A 25,363-nucleotide genomic window follows, 5' to 3' on the forward strand; every position below is an offset into this window, starting at 1 on the left:
GACAAAGTCGAAGTCACAAAATCAAAAATAGATATTTCATTTCTGATGTTGCTGCGGGTCAGTTAGCTTGTACATATATTTTCCATACATACAGGCCAAATTGTTTCAGTTCATCAAAATCGATTTCATCATGCCTAAGTTTACAAATTTTGAAATGGCAGATATGCTTTACTTTGCTTACGGTCTTGCAAATGATAATTCACATGAGACAAGGCGCAGAAGAAAGATATCTCCAACGCAATTTACCATGTCGTAAAACATTTGTGAATATTCACTATACGTTTAAATTTTTTTATTTCGGAAACTAAGCCATTTAGAACACACATTTATATGGAATTTTTTGCTTGAAATAAACCCAAGAATTGCTCTGTTGAGTATGGCAACATACTTAATTAGCACCCTGTATATATTAACAACTATTTTTACCAACATGAAAAAATATGATATTAATATATTCTTAAAAAATTTTCGAAGTTCTATGAGAAGAAAATAAACAATTTTTGTTTCTTATTATTTTTCTATAATATTTGATAATATTTTGAGTAAAAATTAATATCTCGTTAATCATTGCGAAAATTGCAAAATGGTAGAGAACTTTTCGATTCATTGTCAGTTTAGTCCGCTCTACACAATTTTTTGCTTGACAAAAAATTGCGGGACACTATATATGTATATATATATATATATATATATATACATATATAAAAAAAAATATATATATATAGTTAAAATATGTAGATAGATAGTTAATCTCTCTATATAACAGAGATTAACTAATCAACTGATTAGTTAAAATATTCCACCCATACTACGGTGATAATTAAGCTGAGTGTGCTGAGCGTAATCGTAACCTTGGTCATACCATTCTGACGTTGTCGCTACCGTATTCGGAGTACTCGAAGACTGAGTATTTTGAGAACTTCCGTGTTGATGATTGCCGTAGTCGCTGCTCTGAAAATGATTGAACTGTCCCCAGCTGAGCTGCGCCCTGGACCAATCAGTGTTACCTAAAAGTCAAAGACAAAATAGATAAAATAGATATAATTAATATATCTTGGCGGAATCACAGATGTAAGATTTCGAATTTTGGCATTCATTATACTTTGGCACTTTAATGTATTTCAAAAATTCAAAAAATTTCAAAAATTTGCAACCTATATTTATTAATATATTTGTGTTTATATATTGTTTTTGTTTAATATATTTTAACATATTAAACGACAAGGCTGAAATAATTCCAAGAGCGTTACGAGTATCAAGTAAAACACAGCCTTATACTGCCTATACCTGCCTCTACCTAGTATAGTTTTCTGACTCTTTCAAAAAAACCCAGTGACTTGTAAGATCTTATAAAGTACTCACCGGCGTTGTGCGAAAGCGATGGCGCACCGTGCGCGACGGGTGGTTGCATTGCTGATACCTGCGCGAGTTGCACGGAGGCTGTGTGTGCAGGAAGCGAACCGATATGACCGGAAATGGTGACTGCGTGTCCCTGAAGAGCGGTGCTCGTAGTGGGTACCTGAGCCATTGTACTCGCCATTTGGGCGACAGCGGTGCTGCCGGAGACTTGGTGAACGCTGTTAGGCGCCTGGTGCAGCGTCGTCGGGCTGTGATGCAATGTGGTGGGTACCTGCGGTATTCCGCTCGGCATCTGCGGCATCTGTGGTATCTGTACAAGCTCGTGACTAGCCGCGGCGTATTGGCAGGTCGTCAACTGCAGGTTCGTCATCGGGTGCTGTATGTTACCGTTGTGTTTGCGGAGTCGCGCCCTGCGATTGCTGAACCACACCTGAAACGGTGTACATGACACTTGGCGATAGCACCTTTTCGATGAAATCGATTTGACGGTAATCGTGATAAAGGCATTAACGTTTTTTACTCGCGCTGTGTATAACGTATGAGAGCGCCGAGTGGCTCATCGCTCAGTGCGATTTGATTCGCGATCTATTGATCCGGGTTCGACCCTGTGTTCCGTATACGCGATTTTTCGCGGTTCGCTGTTCGGATCGGTGTTAAATTGCAAGTCCTATATATCAGTGGATATATGTATACATAGATTCCTCCAAGCTGGAGGTTTGATATTAGACTAACAACCTAATTCCGGAAAATAATCCATTGTTATGAAAACCTCATGAAAGGTAAGCTCTGTCCCGTCTTAGGATGTTACGCCATGGATGGATGGTGTATAGTGTACAGTGCAAGCAATATCCCGACTTTTATTGCTTCCTCGAATTTCTAATGTCTGTTCTTTGCTTCATACTTGAATTGTAACTAGCGTTACATAAATGCCTTACAGAATCACAATCTTCGTTAGCAATAATTTTATCGAAAATAATTTGAGCTTAATTTAAGACATATTTTTTAATCGTTTTTAACAATTTCTAATAATTGATAAAAAGATAATTAAGATTGGATAATCAGAAATTCTGTTCGAATTGTGTTCATGAATGATGCGATATATTATATTTTACGTTAACGTTAGCTAACATTATGCGATATTCACCTGAATTCTCGCTTCCGTCAGTCCAGTTCTCTGAGCTAATTCCTCTCTGGAGTAAACATCTGGATATTGAGCTCGTTGGAACGCAGCTTCCAGCTGTTCGAGCTGCTCACTGGTGAACGTCGTTCTGCTTCTGCGTTGCTTTCGCTTCAATTGAATGCCCGGCTCGCTTTCCGTCTCAGAGTCGTCACCGCAGCGACCTGGGCCGTAAAAATGACGAGCATTGTCATATTTAAGAAATTCAGAGAAAAGTATTTAAGACATTCTAGAAATTCAGATTGACATATTATTCCAAATAGCTTACCGAGAAAGCTTTTATACTAATTATTAAAATTCCTAAATTATGATATCTCTTAAATGTAATTAATCTTGTCTTAATTCCGCAGTTATTAATAAACAAAAATATTAGTATAATAGTTAGTATAAAAACGTTAGTATAATAATTTACTAAAACGTAAGAAATTTAAAACCAAGTTAAAAGAAAAAGGGCTACGAGCCAAGAACTTGACATGTAAAAATTGATGAATTAATAAAAATCTTAATAAACAATTATAAAATTTGACATGCCAGCTAATAACAACAAACGTTTCGATCACGATCGGATCATTATCAATGTCTACAAAATAGGTAAAGAACATAACATAAAGTCGATCGAAGATTAAACATGTAATTCGCATTTTATAACTATATGATTGTTGGTATCATAATGAATAGTTGGTATAATAAATTAAGAAGGATCTTTCTCTTGTTAGTTGAACGGAACAATAACATACATAAAATACATACATTAGAATTCGTCAGAAAAGTAAGAACTTATATTATGTACGGTCGATGGTAAATGAAAATATACTTTGCAATGTCAAGACATCAAATTATTGGTATCAAAAGTCTCGTCTTATTGAAAAATTTTTTGGTATAGCAAAAAAAAACATCGGTGTATCAGTATAAATTAATGTCCAGAACGAAAAATAACACATTACAGATATAATAATAATGTAAGATTATTAGAATAACAGAACAACACGATAATGTTATAAGTGAAAGTGGAAAATATACACACACAATGTAAAACTATCTGTTCAATTAAATTGATTAAATATTCTTTAAAATTAAATAAGAAAAATACTTTTAATAATTGTAGCATATAATTAAGAGTTCAGTCTACAAAATTAATATGAATGAAGTACAATAGACAATGCGATGAGAGAAAGATCTATGTCTCTTATCTCCGACGTTACTAAACAAACTACATTTAAAATGACTTTCAGAGAAGGAAAAAGAGGTTGAAATAGTGGGAAGTAAGAATAAAAAGAGGGGATAGATAGAAGGAACATAGGAGGGAGGATGTATAGAGAGGAAGAACTGATAATTATAAGGGAGAAAGGGATTGTATGATTTGTGAGTAAGATTCTAATTGTGAGTAAGATTCTCTTTTATATATTTTAAATGTTTCATAAACGTAACATATAAGCCTACGATGTATTTTTCCTGCTATATTTCTTGCGTTTTAGTAAATTATTAGAATTACACCACACAGAGAACGCAGAATTTCTAATAATTTACTAAAACGCAGACAATCCAGTAGAAAAAATGCATCATGTGTTCCTACAGATGTGTACCCACCAAAGGAACATAGAGCAGCATTTGTGTTTTTATTGTCTGTTTTCGTAAAAGTTTCATAAAAGTTTTATTTGGTAGAGGCAAATGTCTATTAGTTGCTATAACTTGTTTGTTTCTAGTAACAATAGACAATAAAAAGTTCTTCATTTTGATGGATATGCAACTTTACGTATCGTATTATTACATATTCCACACATGTCTGTTTTAAATGCAAATTATTATTACAAAGGTTTTCAGTATCAAATCGATATTTCATTGATCTTAAAATAAAAAAATTTCCTACTTTTCTTATATCACCAGCTATTTTCGTTTGAAAAATAAGAATTGGCAAACACCATGCAAAGTCAAATTTCTTTTACAAACGATTCGCAAATTATGAGCGTGTATCGGGAAAGCTTTCGCAACGTCGAAACGATGACAATCCTTTAAAATTCGCAGCGATTATTAATTGGTGTTAAAACGGCCGTCACTGCTAATCGATAAATCGTCGAGAAAGACGCTCTGTCACTCAACCCGCCGTTGCATCGTCGATGAACTCGCCTCTTTCTCTGAATGGGATATTGATGAGACGATGATCATCATTTGTATAATACGCGTATCCAACGACGGCTATTCCGCACAGTCATCGTATTTCCTACGGCTTAATTGTTTCCTATGATTGAATTCAACTCATTTCACCCAATATTTCAGAAAAAAGTCCCAATACATCGCCATCGTATTTTCTACGGCTTAATTGCTTCCTATGATTAAATTCAACACGGTTAACCTAATATTTAAAAAAAAGTTCCAGTATATAATCATTAATAAAACTATTTCATTCCATACATACCCATTTGGTATTTTAGCTAATTAAGTCGACTGAAATGAATCGAAAAGTCTATATTCGTTTATCAATTTTATGTGAATATAACAAAAATTCTGACGTTCCGATTTAAAGCCTTTCCAATCTATCTGCTTGCACGAGTAACATTATGCGTTCTGCATACGTTCGCATGTACACTACATATACTGCAGTCCATTAAAGCATCCATAAAGTGCTCGTAAAAAGCAAGCAATGGTTACCACCATGTTCACCGCCATCTTGTCTCGTTTTTATAGTTTTGATACGTTTTATGATCAACCACTTTTTTCAGCGAAGTTGGTTGCTTCTTGAAGAATTTATTGATGATATAATGATCTTCTGCTTTCTCTACAAAAATTTATCTATTTATTGTTACGAAAATTATAGAAGACTCTGTAGAATAATTAATTAAAAAAAGACGAACTTTGCAAGTGCATTCCATCAATAAATTCTTTTTTCTTCTCTTTTCTACGAGAATTTTTCTAGACTGAGAAAAAGAAGAAGACATTTTAAGTACATATTTTTTTAATGTCTTTTTTTTAATCTACATGGAAAGAACGTTTGCTGATGAATCTAAAAATTTAGATATCAATTTAAAAATAATTTTGTTGGACCGCACCAAAGAACTGATTAGAAAAAAATAATAGAACACTTAAGTTGGTACTTATTAGGACATCAAAATTTTTTACAGCAGATATTTTGGCAAAATTGTTCTTTCTATGTGTAATTATATACATTTTATTAGCCTAAAAAAATTGATAATCTCTTCTTGGAAATTCATCTTATTCTTCTCAGAATTCGAGTGCATTTTCCACCATTTAAATGCACGTCCACTTATCAAGTTAATCTTCACTTCTTGAAACTTATTTCCTATAAAAGGTCTTTTCGAGGACAATAACGTCATGCCTTCGTTTCATCGTTGCTCAACCATTCGATACTTAGATTTAAATCCTCCTCGAAGATTCTGCGAACCTCATAATACCCTCGCATTCAGCACTTCGTTCCGTAAACATTTCTATGCGATACGCTTTTACCTTCGTGCCATTGATATCTATTTGGCTGGGAGAACCAGGAGCTCGTGCGTTCATTTTCTGAGTAAACCAGAGAAAAAGAAACACGTACACGAACACGTGAGACTATTGGTAGAAACTGACCGGGCTACCTTTGCCAAATATTTACTCCTAAGTCGATTCCCTCCCCTATTGTCCCACAATCGTCCCATTGTCGCTCAATCGAGCGTTCCCGCGAACCATTGTCCGCGATCCAAGACGGACAACGTCGTGCTTTCCCTGCCATACTCGTTCCATCTATATTTCGAAATAACATTTAATCTCATGCACAATTTTATCGCTCGATCGAACGCACGCGGGGGCACACGGTCGACGATGAGCAACGAGTGGCTTGTTGTGACGTCCAACAATTCACCCTGACAACAAACGGGGATTAGCTCGCTCTTTTATTTGCCGACCTACACCAGCGCGCTATCGCCGATTCCGCGATGCGGAATTAAACGGTGACGACAGTAATTCTGTTTCTTACGCCGTTCGACCGGCCGGTCGTTCAGGCTGATTTTTCATTCGCGATCCACGTTTTACGAGCTCACGTTCAATTGAGATCGCCTGAGGTCTTTTCCTTGAAATATTCGGGATTTAAACAAGAAAGAGAAGATTGGTTTACAATACAATGTGTACGATTTCGACGTAAAGCTTCAGATTTATGTAACAAGATTCTGAAAAAATGTAACGATTATATATTCCTTAGAGGAATTATTAACCTGTATAATTAGAGCAGATACATCAATTTAAGGTATTTTTACTGCAGATTTAATTAGTGCCTCTTCAGAAAAAAACTTTTGATAACGAGACTAAACATATTCTTGATACATTTGATCTTATCACAGCTTTATAAAAATAAAATTGATATTAAAATTAGATCAATATAATTTTTCCTCCGAATTAAATAAGATTGACTTATTGTCTTGAGACAAAAGTAACACATGTAAATTTAAATTTATATTTTCTTATGTTTAGAATACATTTTTATCCGATGTTATAACGCAGGATGCTGGCGCCATAGTAAATATTTAGGCAAAATCAATGTGCTGGATCATTTTATTCTAGATTTAAGAATTTTTTCATTTACGAGTAAATGAAAACGAGTAAATATTCCTCTGTCTACAATAAATATAATTATTCCTATATTGATTCTATTATATTACGATAGATTAATTAAGGAGTAATATTAATTATAGCATTAAATCCAGAAATCTTTTCTGTGCATTGTTCATATATGATCAAATCTCCATGTTTATTAATTGAGAAACGATAACGAGGGCAAGCGAGAAATTAATGCAGTCAGGCGTTTACCTTCAGGTAAGTAGGTGGCTACAGTACTTTATGCGTTAGTTATTTAAAAAATCTTATTCTGACAAATAAAAAAAAATTCCCAGAAGTCTTAAAGTAATTCTTTTTACATTCTTCTGTTTTCATAAAAATAAAAATAATGTAAATTTAATTCTATACATGCTGTTAAAAAATATAACTATAAAAATAAAATTTGTTTGAGAGGGTGTTCGGAACACCTCCACTTATCTACTTAAAGATTAAACGAGTTGTGTCGTCATTAGATCGAGAGACGATCGTCTCACGTGACGTTTGTGGGAATGCGATTCGCGCGAAGCAGAATCGATGGATATTTTTTCGAAGGACCTGCTATTTTCCTCGGATACAGTAGAACCTGCCTCGAATCTTGCCGACGAACAATGGAGAATGCTCTCTTTCCTTGCGGTTTTCACCTCGCTCGACGAGGGAATGAAACTAACGGCGGCGGGATTGCGGCTTTCGAGTGTACAAGAAAACCCAGCGGCCGTTCTTTGAGCCCGAGTCCATTCTATTTATTGTGCGGCATTACATTTGTCAAAACGTAACGTAGACTCTACGCATGTGGAGGCGGATGCGCCGGCATCTAGTCAAACTTAAATAACGCCTAGGGGCTTTCAGCAAAGGTAGACAAAAGGTACGATATTCGGCATCTGTCGAGATTTCGCACCACGGCATTGATTAACAGAAATAATTTTCTCGTTGGAGCTCGCCTGATGCTGATTTTAATATAGTTTCTAAATTTCTTTCTCATCTCGGCACATGTGGTCAATTTTATACAGAAGATTGCTGCGTTCAGCAAAAAAGAAGCTTTGTAAATATGTCGCAAGATCTTTTAATATGTTTTTATTAATTTTTAAATATTAGAAAGTGGCTAAATGTTACAAAGGTTAAATGAAAAAGAGCATACAGCCACACTACAGATGTAAATAAGTTATATATTCATAAACAATTCCAACAATATGTAAACGTTTCGGTCACCGTCTGACCATCTTCAGTACAATAATTGAAAATATTAAATTATTAAAAAACTCGATACATAATTCGAACTTTAATCGTAATGAAAGTTAGTACATAATTTCTAGCATCATTTTTCTACCATTATTCGCAACGGTATCCGTGGTTTAAATAATATTAATTACATTAAATTTTAACATTTTGCAATACAATATATAACAATACAAAATTCGACCGCATTTAACAGTATACTGTACGATTTTCTTCCTTTCTTTGTGTGTTGTATGGTATTAATCTCATCGATCTAAGAAGTTAACATCGATTGTAATTATTGTCACGACATATCACGCTCTATAATATCGACGAGCCGCCACAGAGAGACAATGTTTTTTTAATGTTTTTATTATTTTATTATAAAGAATAAATTAATTTATTAATTTTATTTCGTAACATCAATTATTGCTCGTTTTGTAATCGCTATATATCCTTCTTAATGTTTTTTAATTTAATAATTAATTCTTATTCTCATTTTCTCGCTGGTTCTAAATGTATAAATCATCACATATTAAAGAATCATACTACAATTACAAAGCTATTTTTTTCTGCTGAATACAATCATTGCCATTCCAAATCTCAGAGCGCTAATCGAGTAATTGGCTACGTTCAGCAGAAAAAGCAGCTTTGTAAAAACTGTTGTAAAATTCTTTAATATGATTGATCTTGCTCTTAGTTTCTCACTGGATCTAAATGTATAAACCAATCATATTCAAGAATTTTACAATAGTTGCAAAGCTACCTTTTCTGCTGAACGCAGCCATTTTCAACACAAAATAGCACTCCTGTTTTTTGAAACGGTATCATCGAGCACAAGTGTAATTTTTGGGTACAAACAAACACGACTTTCAATGTCGACGCGACAAGTAGTGCAGGAGACGGCGAGAAGTCACTGCTGAGCTCACTACCGCGCACTTGGCAATCATCGCGCGTCTTCAGGTGCGTTACGAAAAAAAAAAAAAAAAAACGATGGACATCTTTCGACGATCACCATCGTCTCCCTCTTCCCGCTACCTGTGGCGACGACGAGGCCGGTGACAGGAATTTAAACCTGGGTTCCGCCACCTTTACTGTCTATAGATGCAACTTGTCTCCGAGCTATTCTCCCATTCTTCCGTTTGTCATACCGAGGAACGTGGACGAGCCGCCAAAGATGCCGCCAAAGGGGATCCCCCGTCGAAAGATCCTCCGCCGTTTGACGGTCGCCGGAAAAAGGTCACTTCATCACGTAACCACCTTTATCTCGTCTTTCCAGAAGATGCGCACCGCGCGATTAAAATGCACCGAGGACTTCGGCCTCGTACTCCTTTCAAGAGACTAAGGTGAGAGAGTGAATCGCGCGTGTATCGCAAAAGATATTGAGGATAGGAAAATCGAAGCACGAACAAGTTACTTTACATACGGTAGACATTTCAGAAATTCTTGAGATTTTCAAAAAATTCTCTGCGCAATTCTTGACAGGCACTAATAATCTCTTCAAGATCATATTTTTATAATAAATGATTCGAATCGATACAGATCTGAAAATTACTTTGTTAGACCATCCAAAATAATTATGTAGAACGTTTAAATAATGATGATAATACCGTAAAAAATTTTAACATTTTAGCAACTAGTTTATAAGTACCTAATATAATTATTTTAATTCGAACAAAATTATATTTAGATCTGTATCTAGCTAAATTTGAAATATTTCAGCAAAACTGCGTGCGCCTTTTGAACACCTAATACTCTTTCAACGTTATAAAATTAGAAAATTTTTGAGAATCTTAAGATTTTTTTAGATTCCACGTATTTTTATTAAATAAATTTTTTTATCAATCCTTCTTAGTTGACGTGAATCTATATTGAACCTATGCAATTGTATCTCCTGGGAGCAGGCGGTGTGTCTATACCGTATAATCGGACCTCCTCAATTATATTCTTTATATTACATTTGTAAAATTATTATTAAAGTAAACTTATAGTGAATTCGATTGGACTGATGCATTTTTAAACTGTACACTGATTTAATCTAAGTGTAAATGTGAAATGCAAGTATTTCGAATTATAAAATACATATTTTACTTAACAACAATAATATTAATTAGTGTTCAAATTAATTATAGTTATGGTGTAATCGTATAAACGATCCTATTTCTAAATTTATTATTATTTAGTATTATTTAATTTTACTTTTCTAGATTTTAGATTTGCAATCATAATCAAACATGTCGAGACAAGAAGATCATTAATCAATATATATTAAATACACCATGTGCCTCGGTCAAATTGCTAAGATGTCCGCACGAAATAAAGGAGATTAAGGTTCGAATCTCGGCTAAAGTGATAGTTTTCGCAACAAATTCTCTACAGTGTGTTAAAGATTCTCCTAATCAGTAATATTAAATTGCGTATCAATTTAATTTGCGATATTACGTACTTCAGCTTCAGTTTCAAGCCTGTATTCATAGTCCGTTTTTATTTTAAGATTGACTTAAGTAATAAGTCTTAAGACGCAAATACGGCTCTGTAATTGGCTTATAACATGTTAAAGCTATACTTAGACAGTTTCAAATATAAGAATTGATTATGAATACTGGTCTAGAACTGTGTTTCAAAACCAGGAAATAATTAGCGCGCAGTTCTGCGCGCAGAACTGCAAATTGCAAAATTGTAAAATTCACGCGTTTCAAAAAATATTTTTAGATACGCTTTGACCGAATGGCCTTGTTCGCTTATTTGTGTTGAACATTTCTTCTCTGTTAGTTGTCACTTAGTATTGTACAATATTGCAATATGCATAAATGAGTCTTATACATAGATCTGATATCAATAACTGTATTATATACAGATTTTGGCTTCTGATTAATGATAATTAACTTCTTGTCTTGATATGTACGATTACGATCGCACAAATATTCACATTTCTGCAGTTCATTTAAGATTACTGAAATCTAGGAAAGTAAAATCACTAAACAATACTAAGATTAGAAATAAGACCTCTATATGATTACATATTACATCACAACTAATTGTAAGACAAGAGCCTATGAAATTAGATGTTGGAACAATACATGTACTAGTATATGTATTTTGAACAAATTTATCTCAGATATATGACTACTACGCACCCATTACTTTTGGACTTGCAACATAATCAAACTGAAATAATAATATTCCCCGCAAATTAAGTTAGATGTTTGAAACTTATAAAATTACTAAAATCTAGGAAGAGGAAATCTGTATCAGTCTGACTGATACACTCCTATATTTGAGCATTTCGGCAAATGCTTTTGTGCTCTCATTTAAACGGCAATCGCTTGTCGAGCACCTACCCAGCGAAGCACCTATCAGTGCGACTAATTATCAATTATCATTATTGGCTTGTTCGGGGTCGGCTTCTTTTCCCGCGGCATCGACGAGACGGGGGTGGCGTGGCCAGGTGTGTTCCTCGCGCTGTGGGGACGTTCGAAAGGCAGGTCGGCGGTGTTCGGCGAGTCAGCATTCCTTCGCGCGGCCTCTGACATCGGCGGTCCTCTCAGAGGGCTCTACTCCCGTCTCCCTTCGATCCTCGGGATCCCCGTCCAGTTTTCCTCGTCCTACTCTCACCGGCCGGAAGAAAGAAGAAAAAAAGGTAGCTGCTCGAGAGCGCGAGCGGGAGGCAGAAAGATCGAGTATTATGCCCGCGTGTGTGTATATGCGTGCGATCATTTAGGTGCCCATATGTCGGACTTGTAATGAGAGAACGAATGCGCTCTCCGTCGGGACAGGGAGGCGGGCACTCGATGAAACGCTTTATAGATTATCGCCTCGGCCCACGCCATTGTTTTATCGCGCACGCAGTCGTCCTGTTAGCGCGTCGGCGCTTGGAAATGTCAATTATGCCGGGTGTGTAATTAAGTTTGCAAGAGTCCGTGTCCAAGTCCCGCTTCGTGCTCACCACCCGAGCTTGACCTATCCGAAGGAACGTCAACCACCCTCGCGTCGTGTCTCTCTCTCTCTCTCTCTCTCTCTTTCTCTTCTCGCGTCGCTTCCTGAGAGCTCCTTTACATGAGAATCTGACGCCATTAAATTTTGTGAGTTTATGAATTATTCTCTTCGGGCTCTCGAGGCAAAGGTGATTTTATTTTTATTCATTTCGTTGTCGTTTCTCATTCAGCGATGATGTAAGACCCGGCGGGAGCCGACGCTGTCGACAAGCGTTATGCATCGGTGGGTGAGTTACTAGCTTCACTTTCAGGTGATCCTGTCGATGAGCGCGCGCGCCTCGAGGCCATCGTTGGTTGGCTTCGTTGATAGGCACAATCAATATCGGCCTCACGAGGATGAAAAGCGGCCGATCGGCCCGTGAATAGATCGCGTGAAAAGACGCGTGTAATCAATTACGGGGAGAGGGGGGCGGTCCCGCGGTGTCGAGAGCAAATATCTCATTCGTAGCAACGTCATCCAGAAATGTGCCGGTCAGCATCCCCGCTGCGTGTGCGTTGCGCTCGTACACGTGCGTACACGCGCGTACACGCGCGTCCTGTCGTCTCGTCGATCGCACGTACATTCTGTACGCCGCGCCGTGGTGTACGCGAAGTCATTTTGTGCGATTAACACGTTGATCGCGAAGCGAGATTACCGTAAATACAGCGAAATGACTCACGCCGTTATTGTTAACGGCGAAGGTTCGCGATAAGGCGATTTTGCTCTTGGAACGTCGCGCATTGTTAGACGGTAAAGCCCCGCTAAACGCAAACTAACATTATATCAATATTGTAATTTTCCACTCAACAATATAAATGTAATATAACACGTAGAGTGAATGTAACATTTCAAAGAAGCTACACAGTTCCTTATCGTTATCTTCATCAAGGTGAGAAATTACTAGGCATTTATAACGATGTTAGATCCGTAAACGACGTAACTTCATTGAAGAAAATATCCGTGGTAAGCCTCAAAAGTATGTGTTATATTACATTTATACGGTTATAGTGTTAAATAACACATGTTATAAGACAACAGTTACACTGCTGAGCAGGAAATTATAGCGTAATATTACGGTTAAGGAAGTCACTCGGTTTGCGGATTATTTCCGTGTCTTGGTATGTCGTTAAATGCCAAAAGTTGCTTCTTATCCTACGAAGTGAACTGCAATGTTTACGAAATGTTGATCTTCAACGATTATCAAGACACGGAGATAACTCGTAAGTAAATCGGGAAACCCATTGAAACTTTAAAAGTATTAATAGTTACTGTTAGTTTAGTTTCAACGAAACATCCGTCAGAAAGTAATGGAGATTCAAGCCATTCCAGAGCGTGGTCCAGCATGGTAGATTCGTTTTTTTTTTTTAATCGCAATCGATCATGCATGAATGATCTTTCTCCTGCCGGTGCACAGCGATCGAGGTAGAAGAGATCTGAAATCGAGTATCTAGTGGGACACATTTACACCAAGACATTCAAAGATATAATACACACATTTGGTGGGCTTGACGTTCTTCTAACGCGGGGTGGAGTCTGCGGCAACGGTTGCTCGAGCTATAAGCAGCATCCGTTGTCGCATATAGATCGCCGCTGCTTTCCTGCACCTCCCTTTTGCTTTCCGCGTGTCGAATCAGCCGCTGAATGGTGGAAAAGGTGCCGCACCTCCGTTGGTTATAAATCTAGCCCCGGCACCACCTTCCCACTCCCGTCGCTCATGGGGGTCCCGGGGATGCATGTGTGAGGTCCCCCTAAATGGTAACAAATGTCCTCAAAACGCCAACAATGAGCCTGCAAAGCGGTTGACATCCGTGAGCCACGGTCTATCTTCCTGTCAACGCCCGTGTATATGCGCCGTGAACGTGTGAGCGCGTAAGGGAAGAAGAGGGATGAGACCGGTAGTCCGGTACGAGTACGATCTCGATGACAGTTTTCGCTGGTATAACGACGAGCCGCTACAATTAGGCCGCCCTGGGTACTCTCCGAGACACGATCTCTTCGTCGGCGTCGTTGGTGGTCCGTGTAAGGGCAGTTGTGATGACGGTGCAGAGTTTTCTTTTATTTGCCAGAGTCCCGTTCCTTTCTCCACAAACAATCGCCTCTCGATTATGACTCTGAGAATTATTATGTATTCGTCCCCGCGCACCCCCACTCCACCCCCCCCCAACCCCTCCACAAGTCCGGAATAAAGAATTCATAGAAGATGTCCTGTGCATCGATCCGGCGATCACGACTGAGTTCTCGACATTTTTTTTTATTAGCTGCATTTTAATGTCAGCTTATGAGTAGCATTTCTCTACGTTCATAACATAGGCCTCAAGTGAACGTTGACAGCGTCAGTTTCGACCTATCCATTGACCTGACCACTAAAATTATGAGGTGGTTAGCTATGCCTTTCGAGATGAAACGAGCTACCGCGCTCATTATTCCGAAACCGCATTGCTGGTGGTCTTTTTAAAAAAATACAAAAGCGCCGACTTTCTTTTTGTTTCGATATTGACAGTAGATTTGTGATAACTCAACGCCGTTTGGGTAAATTTTTTGAAAATATGTGACAATATTCTTTAATTTTCTCATTGTTGAATTGCTGTCTTTGAAGATTTGAAAAATAACACGATAAAGGATTTTGTGTGCTTTATTCCTTGGAAACATTTGCCATACAATTTTTTATTTAAGATCGTTTAGAAAGTAAAGATTTGGCTACCAAAAAGTTTAAGAACAATTTATGTAAGCAATTCCTCTATGAAATTTTCAATTGGTCTCTCGAAATACGTCGATATACATGATTTCCATGTTTAGTACTATGATCATATTTGAGTAACTGCGTTTTTTATTATTATAGATATATCTGAAGATGGCATAATCGAAAGGCCGAAACATGTAATAATTTGAATCGATTAGAATATACTGATTTTTATTATGTAATGTATTCTATTTTTCTCAACATAAAATTTGTAATTTAAATTCTTACATGCCCTTTATTATATTTATTGTGTATTTAAAAAACTATATACAAGTTTTTTAATATAAATTATATATATATATATATATATAATGTTATAAATAAATATACATATGTAAAAATATATTATACATACATATATATATATTTAGGTACTGTATATGTATATATACATATACTTGCACTTTAGTAATTTCTTATATTTTATCTTACTTCATAATCATTCTGAAAATTGAGGCACCTGTCGTACCTGAGACCAGTTTAAGACCATTTACTTTTGTAAAAACTCCAGCTGAGTGTCTAGGTAGTCCATGGCGACTTTTTTCAATGCAACATTACTTGCAAAGTGTTGTCCACCAAGAAACTGCTTCAAATAGAAGAATAAATGACAGTATATGTTAAGTCAAAGCTGTAAGACGGATATTCAAAATCATTCCAACGAAACTCATCAAACAGCTCCTTTATCTTCTTGGCAGAAGATATTGTCATGGAGAAGACAGATCCCTTACAATCCTATCATTTGTTCCCTTATTTGAAGCAGTTTCTTAATGGACAACGCTTTGCGATGCTACACTGAAGGAAGCATAAGATTTGTTCTTTTGTCGCTGCAACTTTTCTATTTCACTTTCGCTAGACTTCAAATGTATGTCTATTTCATTTAAAGTACAACAATAGTTCAACTACAAAGAATAGATCTATAGATTGAACGTTCAGGCGGCAGAATTCTATGACGCGAGAGTGTAAGATCTTTTAAACTGGTTTCGAGATACAAGTATTTCAATGTCCCAGATAATTATGTAAAAAAAAATAAGTTTCGAAATATACTAAAATTTTTATTTTTTTGAATAAATTAAAAAAATTTTTTATAGCCAAATGTTCTTTATTTTCTGAACGAGCCTTGTGATCTCAATATTAGAGGAGGTTGTGATACTTAGGGACATGTTGTACTTTAGGACTCACTAATTATTTTTTTAGCAATAATAATAATTTATTTTTCTCACAATCACAGCTATATTACTTTTCGTTAAAAAATAATTAATACGTCCCAAAATATACATTCCTAGGTATCACAATCTCTCCTCTTATCTCCTCTTAATTGTAAAATTTTATTCTGTTATCTTTGTGATAAATGGTTTTACATTAAAAATATTTTCCTGCGAATTGTGCAATTTCTTGCGAACGTATGCCGCAAGAATACGTTCGCAAAAACATCCGAGTACAAAGTGCCTTTAGAACGATCGATTGATCGTCCTCGAGCGATGTTGCCATATAATTAGCATTTTTCCGTAACATGCGCGCGAGCCCCGACTCTTAAAGTGCGCCCGATTAAATCGCGGCTTAATGAAAGAGAAGACTACGACGAGTTGCGGGTCGTGATGGCTGGAAACGAAGGGTAAGGTGGCTCAGAAAAAACGACGGAGGCGATGCAGGAAATTAAAGCGACAATGTAGTCGTTAAGTTTGCATCTACGCACTTCATACCTCGTTACAGTCGCGTCTTAAGTGATTAAGAAAAGCTGATAACTAAACTTCTTCGACACTTAAAAATTTCTCTTTGCAGAAGTTCGAGACATAAAGTCACTTGTAAGAAAATAAATTAATAAATATGTATAAAAATAGTGCAAAGAAATAATGCAATTGCTTTGTGTAAAAACATATTTTTTAAAGAAAAATAAATTTAAAGATTTACACTCTCATATAAAATAAAATTCAAATGTTAATAGAAGAGCTGCATGAATTTGACGCAGTTAATGCGTGATTCTTCAATATAAAATTGTCTTTAATTAAAAAATGTATACAATAGTTAATGATAATATAGTAACTATAACGAAGCTTTGCTTTGTTACCATTTTTAGCGATGGAAAGAATTTTGCTGAAGTATTTAAGAATTTAGTTAGAAACAGATCTGAAAATAATTTTGTTGGACCATCAAAGCAATTACATAGCAATCTTAAACATGATGAATATAATGCTGCATAAAGTTTTGACATTCTAGTAATCGGTTTGAGTTCTACATAATTATTTTGATGTCCAACAAAATTATATTCAGATTTGTAGCTATATTTTTAGATACTTCGGTATAATTATCCTTTACATATAGCAAGACAAAATTGAAAAAGAGCTTATAATTCATATTTTTTAAATTGTAAATCAAAATTATGTAATACCCGGATTCTGTCGCCCACAGATTTCCTCGAAAAAAGATGTTGCGATAAGTCGGGTACAAAATGTAAGAATAAGTAATTAGCAATCAATCCGAGAAGATTATCCCGCGTAAACCCCGGACTCTTTCTTAATTCAATCCGAGGGTAAAGCCACGTCTGTAAAGACACATGATGTCGTATGATACGGGTATGTATATCGCTCTCAGAGGATTATACGCTCGCGTGACAAGGATCGCGTCCACGGATCCTACGGCCTGCGGCCCGATTCGTGCGGCGCATTAGATACACACTTTGATATCAGCCCTCTGCTCCCTTTCTCGCGTCCTTGCGTCCTTTTTCTCTCGCCCGTGTAATCGCTCACCGACTCCTTTCGCATTCCTCATCGCGTCGATGTGTCGACTCTCGCGATGTTTCGCGACTCCTCGGAGATAAGGATTACAAACCGTGGAGCGACAAAGTATCACGCCCGATACGCGACGTTGATAAAGCAAGGAAATCGTGAATAAATTAGAGGGGATGTGTGGTTAATCTCTCGTTTCTCTGCAAAAATCTTTTTTTTACAGACACCGATATAATAACGCGGGTAATTAAAGCGCTCTTCCTCGATAAAATAAAACAATGGAATTTAAACTCTATATCAAAGGACACAAATGTTTTCAATAATTCGACTCTTTTACACTATTGTACGAGGGCAATAAATTAATTTTTTGCTCGTCAAGATGATCAATTCCACGCCGACATGGTAAAGCGAAGTACACTAATACAACATGCAAATCACCGTTTTTAGCATATACTAAGGACACCCCATCTCGATATTATCGCGGCTTCGAGAGATCTTATTGACTCTTCGCGCGCCGCTTGATAATAGCGCGCTGAAGCAACTCGCGACGGCCGAACAATGTGAACGTGTCGAACCGTAGCGATGTAATCTGCAAATTTGATTGCGAATCATGCGAGAGCGAGTCGGCAGCGCGTAAGAAAAGGGATCCTGGCGCGGTGCGCCGAGGTGTGCTTAAACATTAAAAACAGTATCCCGTGAGCGTCGGCGGCGCATTTCCGATGAGAGCGATCGTCGATACAATCAATAAACCTGATTGTAAATCACTTAGCGGCGTTGTTCATCGTGCGGATATTCTGCCGGTTTGATCTTGCGTTCGAGATCCAAAAAAGAAAGAAAGAAGAGAGAAAGAGAGGGGGGAGAGAGGGAGGGAGAGAGAGAGAGAAAGAGAGAGAGAGAGAGAGAGGCGAGGGAGAAAGGGATGATGTGAGAGAGGGATCAGGACGCAACATATATACATATTATACACGTGTGTGTAGCGCGAGGGGGGCAGAGAGGAGGGATGGTGCAGGGGGGTGGGCAGGACCCATTAGGCTAATCCCTCGTCGGCGGCCGAGGCCAAAGGAACGGAATAAGAAGGAATAAGAAAGCCACAGGCTACGTGTCATTCCTGCTTGCCTGCCGACACCTATACCCTGACCGACACCTCCGCCATACTACGAGTATATCCGTCCAGAGGTGCTCCCTATCACGATTGCCCCCTTGCTCCCTATTCCGCAGCCAGACTCACCCGTAAGTTATTCAACTGCACGGCAGCGCCGAGCATAATTCACCCTTATCTGGAAAACGAGATAAATTGAAAGGGGCTCAAGTTAAGCCAAAAACATATAGCAACACGTAAGGCAGTAAGGCGGTAAGGCGGTAAGTAAATTGGCCAATCACAATGGAGATCGTACGGCAATAAACTTACGCTCTCTACTGTGATTGACTGATTTGCTTACTGCTTGTGTTTAACTGTCTTATGATTTTGTATGCCATGGACTTTAGCTTTTCGTCGAAGTATAATTAACGTTACGGTAATTTATGTCATAAAATAAAAGTAGAGTAATCTCCCAGCTTGTGATTAACGTATGTGCTGCATTTTTGTATAAATTAGCATTAATACAGAACGATTTTGCTGAAGTATCTAAAAATTCAGCTAGATGCAAATCTGAAAATAATTTTGTTAGACTATCAGAATTGTTATGTAGAATATTCAAACATAGTGAGTAATGCTATAAAAAATTTTGACTTCTAGCAGTCACTTTGAGCATCTTACATAAATTGTGTTCTAAAATTCATTGTTAACGCTAAAAATCTATAGTTTACGTTACGTGCATAGATTTCGACACTAGCAGTGAATTTTGAAACACAGCTGTAATTATTTGCCTGATCTCTAATAAAATTATTTTCAAATATGTATATTTAAGTAAAATTTTTAGATACTTCAACAAAACCCTTTTTTTTTTATGTAAGATAATATTTCGATAATTTGCTAGCAATTATAGTGCATATAAAATTTTCAATCGCTTTATCCCTGCTATATAGGTCTATTATAAACTCTTTTTAATTAATGAATTTCCGTGGAAAGTATCCGCTTTATAACGGTATTTACGATAGTTTAATAGACTTAAATACTTCTCGTTTTATATATTGATGACAGGAAGTCGTAAAGCCGCGTTTGTTTCGAGATTTATTTATTTTTACAGCGTGTGAAAGACGGACGCCTCTTTTATCTTGAAATTTGCACAGGTGAATTGCGGCGCGGATAAAGTGCATCGCCGGCGCTTTAATTCGGCCGATCGGCGTTAATCAATTATACCGACCGTGAAAGAGGTTAATGATGAATAAACGGCGGCGTGAATGAGATCAAATGCGTACCCGCTCGTTAAATAATTATTCATTTTTGCACCAGTCCGGAGCGGCAAGGACGAGGGCAAGCAGGCGAGCGAACAAGATTTCTATCGTTGTAATTTTGAGAAAAAATTATGAAGCGCGTGCGGCAGTTGCATATCACGAGTGCATAATTATCCATGCCGAAAATGATACGCATCTGTAATTGACGGTTTCCTCGGTTTGCTCGGCGCGCGGTTAGCGTTTCCTCAAAGGCGCCTTCTTATTGACGAAATTCGCGCCCTGGTTTAAGACGTTAATTATTATTTTTCGAAATTCATCGAGTGCTTCTGGTTATTTATGGCCGCGCCGATATTTTTACCGCCGTCCATCACTATACGCTTCAGTCTCGACTTCAATGTCATGTCCGAGATGGAAATGTCGTGTTAAAAGATTACTGGCGCGAAATATTACGTGAAACGATACGCGGGCACTCCGCAAGACCAGTTTGCCCGACTAGATTGATTAAAGAATCGTCGCAGGAACGGCAGGGAGCCGCGGATGAGCACCGCTGTCGACGTGTGGCAGGCGGCCCGTTTGATCTCCGCGGGACCCTCGCGGAGCCTCTGGGCCTTGAGGCCCACTCTTGCCTCTTGGCTCTCGACTCTTTCCTCACATTCTCGACGGACCGCGATCGAAGGATCTTTTCTCGACCCCGGCAGCATCCTCGCCGGCCTGACTTCTTAAGACTTTGGGACACCTGTACCGCTAATTCCACCGTGTCTACCTGTATCAATCACGAAAAACAGATTCCCGTCTCGCGTTTGGAACATTTAGACCGATCGTGCGCGTCCGCGACTTAAGAATCGAGATATTCGATCTAAACGAAATGGTGCTCTGGATCGAGCAGGCTCAATAGCAGGTATTTAGAAATTACATGCTCTAATGAGTTTATTTGTAATTTGTAGCATTCATAAAGAAATAATCATTATCTTTAAAATTTGATTACTGTCGTTATTGAATTTTAAAGATGTAATACTTTATGTAATAATTAATTCTCTATAATTCGTGCAACATAAATTTTTAGATGTAGAATAAAATAAACTTCTCAATAACCTAACCAACTTTTTTTATCATCAAACTAAATGGCAAAAAATATGTCTGTCACGTAAATCATTATTTTGCATGAGAAAAATATACATTTACTTCTTTTTACAAACTATAAATTAACTGACAAAATTATTTTTATATTCTATATCTCTTAAAGAATAACGAAATGTGTATCGAAAAATTTCTCCATAATCGCGATTATAAGATGCGCTTAAGATTCGTCAAAGAGTTGGAAAAATTACACGATTCCTTGCGTATATCAGAAACATTGTGGAAAGTCACCTTCGAAAGGTTCTTTCGAACGATCACGTCACAGAAATCTCGGAAGGAGGAAGACGGTAAGAAACGAGACGAGAGACGCGGGATAATATCTCGCGTCCGGTAAGATATTGACACTTCTGTAATCCTTTTGTCGGACATGTGGGCTAATCCTGCTGACGCCCACCGGAGATTAAATTCCGCCGGTTCGCCAGCTCGTTCGGACTAACTTGGTCCCTAACAGCGAGGGCGAGCGAAGGCGCGCTTAAGGCCCCGATATATATACGTTCGCGTACGTCAAACTGGGTCCACAGGGACCGGCGGAGGTTAAAAGCTCTTGATGCCCCTCAAGACGATGGATCGTGCGTCTCTCCATTCTTATTTTTTTTTTATCTTATCTTCCTTCTACGTTCCATATTTCTCATACGATATCGCGCCGGCACAGCCTTTGCTATTGGACTCGCTGCGCGGACTTCTTTCTCGCTGCTGACAGCCTAAAAGGGTAATTAACCCTTCGACTGTCCGATGGGAACTTTACGCGGCTTTCGTGCTGTTACGTGCTCGTTTTGCTTTTCGCGTGCGGCGAGCGGATAATGATCGAGCGAAGAGATACTCGGATTGGAAGAGAATTGACGTCGATTTATCGTTAGGAATTTATTGGAAAATTGTATAGATCATAATGCGCACGTAGAATTTTTTAAAATGAAACTTAGTAAAGGGAGAATACAAAACGGAGGAGCTCAGACTTACCGCCACGTAATATTCCATTGATAGTGTAATCCTTCTTTCCGTCATCCCCTGGTCGTCCGCCCCGAAGAAGTCTGCTAATGGAACTGACGCTTGGTGGATCCGAGAAACCTTCCTGCGTGCAAACCAAACTGCTTATTAAAATGACAGGTCAAACGTAATTCAATTTAATAATAATAATGATAATAGTAACTTTATTGATGTGCAATGTTAGATATGGAGAAGAAAATATGCAGCAAAACAAGAAGAGAAATGCACAATCAAAAAATCCCACACAACACACTATATTTAAGAGAAGTTCTTAAGACGTAAGACAACCTCTGAACATCTTTAGGATGTTCCTTGAAGATATGTGCTGTATAGAGGATAAAGTAATCAGCGAAAACGCTGCCTAAAAGGCCAAAATTTAAAAACTTGTATAAAATGTATAAAATTAAAACTAAAATTAGATTAAAAATTATTTATCATATGAGTAATTCATATCCTGCCTGTTAAAGTCATCACTTGTAACTTGCAGTCTTAATACGACTCAAAATCCATCTTAATAGCTTTCTAGAAACAGAATTAGAAATCAAATCGAACGATTCGAATATTTCATTGATTGAAATTATTTAATTGGTGAAACCAGCAATTTTTCGCAGATTCCCTAATCAGATCCTAATCATGCAGGATATATCATTTTCGAAAGATAAACTGCGATACTATCATTATGATAATGATAAGACGATTCTATTCCCTTCATCTTTTGTTTTCGCATTAATTCGGGTAATTTCCGCGTAAAAACGTTCAGCGATTTCCCGGATAAAGATTGCTAGCCTTACGCAAAGCTTCGCACATTTCCGTCTCGATCCAGCGTTCACCGGCTTAGAGATCGGCGGATTGATCGATCGTATAGAGTTACGTGGCACCGGCGACCCGCGTGTGGCATTTGCAACTGCATGCTACTGCACTACAATTTGGTGCGATTATTTTCGTGTCGGCATACATATTTGCACCGCACCGAAAGAGACTCAGCATTATTACATATTGTGTCCCGGCACCGTTACACGCGTGTGCATCACGGCAAAATACGGCCCGCGGGATCCAGGTTGCTCGGCGACGAAACGCATAGGTAATTGTGGAAAACGAAAGCGATCTTTTCATAGCGAAGTAACGTTTCGTTGTATCGTTGCCGTAGGTAGGATGCGATCATAGCAATGATCCAGAGATTCTCCGACAAATCGGTCATTTGAGGAAACATATAAATCTATCGCCGTGAACTTTACTATACGTGAAATGAATAAAATTAATTTGATGAAGTGAAAAAGAAAATTGATCTAATGCGCGTTTAATATAATCATTTGATTTTATTTATGATGAGTAAGCTTTCTTAAAATCATCTCGTGGCATTTATTTTACGCGAGAGACTTGCCTCGAATGACTTACTGTGATTGCGGTTTAATTATACGTGCGACGTGAGATAAATGAATCACAAAATGTAAGTAGGATTACTGCTTAGATTTAGGATTGCTATTTAAATTACTTGCAACGAGGCATTTGTCGTCTTCAGCATTCTGCAGCTTGATGAATCACGTTCGTTAGTTTTTAATTATCTCATCTTAGAATACGGAGAAGAATTCGTGATTCAGCAAACAATTAGTTGCAAATTCCGTTATTTCCGTTTGTGTGAGAAACGGAATAACCCTCTTCTTCAATTGCAGTAGTTTTGGCGTTGCACTTGCAATGTACTTACGAGTGACCGTTACGAGAAACAAAAGACCCATAACATCACAAACGGGAACTCTGACGAGCTATCATCTTCGTCATAATAATTGCAGTTTCAACGATTCCAATGCGCGCTTGCTGATGGATGTCCGCAAAGTGAGCTATCCATAAGATAGCCATTCCGTGCCACACGGAAGTATAATAACGATCAAGTACAAAGTATCCAATATCTGTAGTACAATCCAAGCCGTTCATATAAGTAATTTTGTCCCGCAAAAAGTATACTTTGTGTACACTTTTGAAAGGCATTTATAAAAATTAAAATGACGTGTAAATTTAATTGAACAAAAATATATATGCGAGGTGGCCACATAAAATATTATACTATTTTATTTATATTATATAATACATTAATTTTTAATTAAATCGGTATAAAATCGATTACTAACGCCTGAAAATAAATGGTGATAAATGATGTGACATTTCATGGATCACCTTTATCTTATTAAGCGAACAGGAAAATTGCATTCGCGATTTGAAATTAACAATGTTTCAAATGTCGATTTATTTCTCTATATATACAAAAAAAAAATAAGTTCATATATAACTTCAGTATCACGATCAAGATCGAGATTATTCAGATCAAGTCCATTTAACTGAGATTGCATGAGATATTGGATGCAGTGCAGCTCATAAGCTCGTATAGTGTTTCAAAGATTTCTTCATATCTCGTGATTCCATATCTGATATCAAGAAAACTTCGTCGCCACACCTACCCAGCATCGACAGCATCGTCCCGCTGTGGAGCCGCGAAAATCTCCGCACGTACGCACGCGCCGATACCGATCGGCGTTATCGGCGGCGCGATCGAGAGACGGCGGCGGCGATCGATCAGTGCGTGCCGAACGGGCGATTCGCTAAAGAGAACGAGATAAATAAAGAAAGCGCGTGGTAAGATCGAGTGAGCATTATCCCGCGAGCCAAGGTGAAAGAACTGTGCCTTTTGCCTTTGCCGAAGATTTAAAAGCGAGAAGAGCGGGTGGAAGAATGAAGGAGAGCGGCGATTTGAGAGAGCGGAAGAAGGAGAAGCGGACGAGAGGAAAAAAGAGAGGAGAAAAAAAAGGAAAAGGGGGTCGTCGGTGTCGATCGCTATCTGCCGATCTCAGAAACAATAACGATCCTTCTGCCAGTGGTGGCTGAGGCGTCGGGGTCCCGGGCGATGACAGGAAAGAGAGAGAGATAAACGTAGACCAGGCAAGGCAGCTGGACCACAGGAGCGACGAGGAGAGAGAGGCGCCCTGCGGGCCTCGGGGCCCCAGGAACGCCTCCTTCCAACATTAAATGCCGTATTAATGCCGGCCACGACCGGCCTGCCTCCACGACTGCAGCGGCGTACGTGTTCTCGAAATCGTTTCTCGTTCCTCCTCTACGACGGCTCTCTTGTCGTCCTCTTGTCGTCTCGCCCTTCGT

At 38.0% G+C, this 25,363-nt stretch overlaps 1 protein-coding gene across 1 annotated transcript in view; it reads right to left on the reverse strand.

Moving 5' to 3' along the window:
• Positions 1-789: 789 nt before the first annotated feature.
• Positions 790-25,363, reverse strand: part of LOC108745990 (protein gooseberry-neuro-like) — a 30,219-nt gene continuing 5,645 nt past the window's right edge. Inside the window, exons 3-6 of the mRNA XM_018482447.1 lie at positions 22,193-22,304; positions 2,504-2,700; positions 1,363-1,789; positions 790-1,007 (exon numbers count right to left, since the gene is read on the reverse strand). Of these exons, the coding sequence (XP_018337949.1) occupies positions 790-1,007; positions 1,363-1,789; positions 2,504-2,700; positions 22,193-22,304 (954 nt within the window). The remainder of the gene's footprint in view (positions 1,008-1,362; positions 1,790-2,503; positions 2,701-22,192; positions 22,305-25,363) is intronic.

This window comes from Trachymyrmex septentrionalis, unplaced genomic scaffold (genome assembly GCF_001594115.1).
Source record: "Trachymyrmex septentrionalis isolate Tsep2-gDNA-1 unplaced genomic scaffold, Tsep1.0 scaffold16, whole genome shotgun sequence".
Taxonomy (NCBI): domain Eukaryota; kingdom Metazoa; phylum Arthropoda; class Insecta; order Hymenoptera; family Formicidae; genus Trachymyrmex; species Trachymyrmex septentrionalis.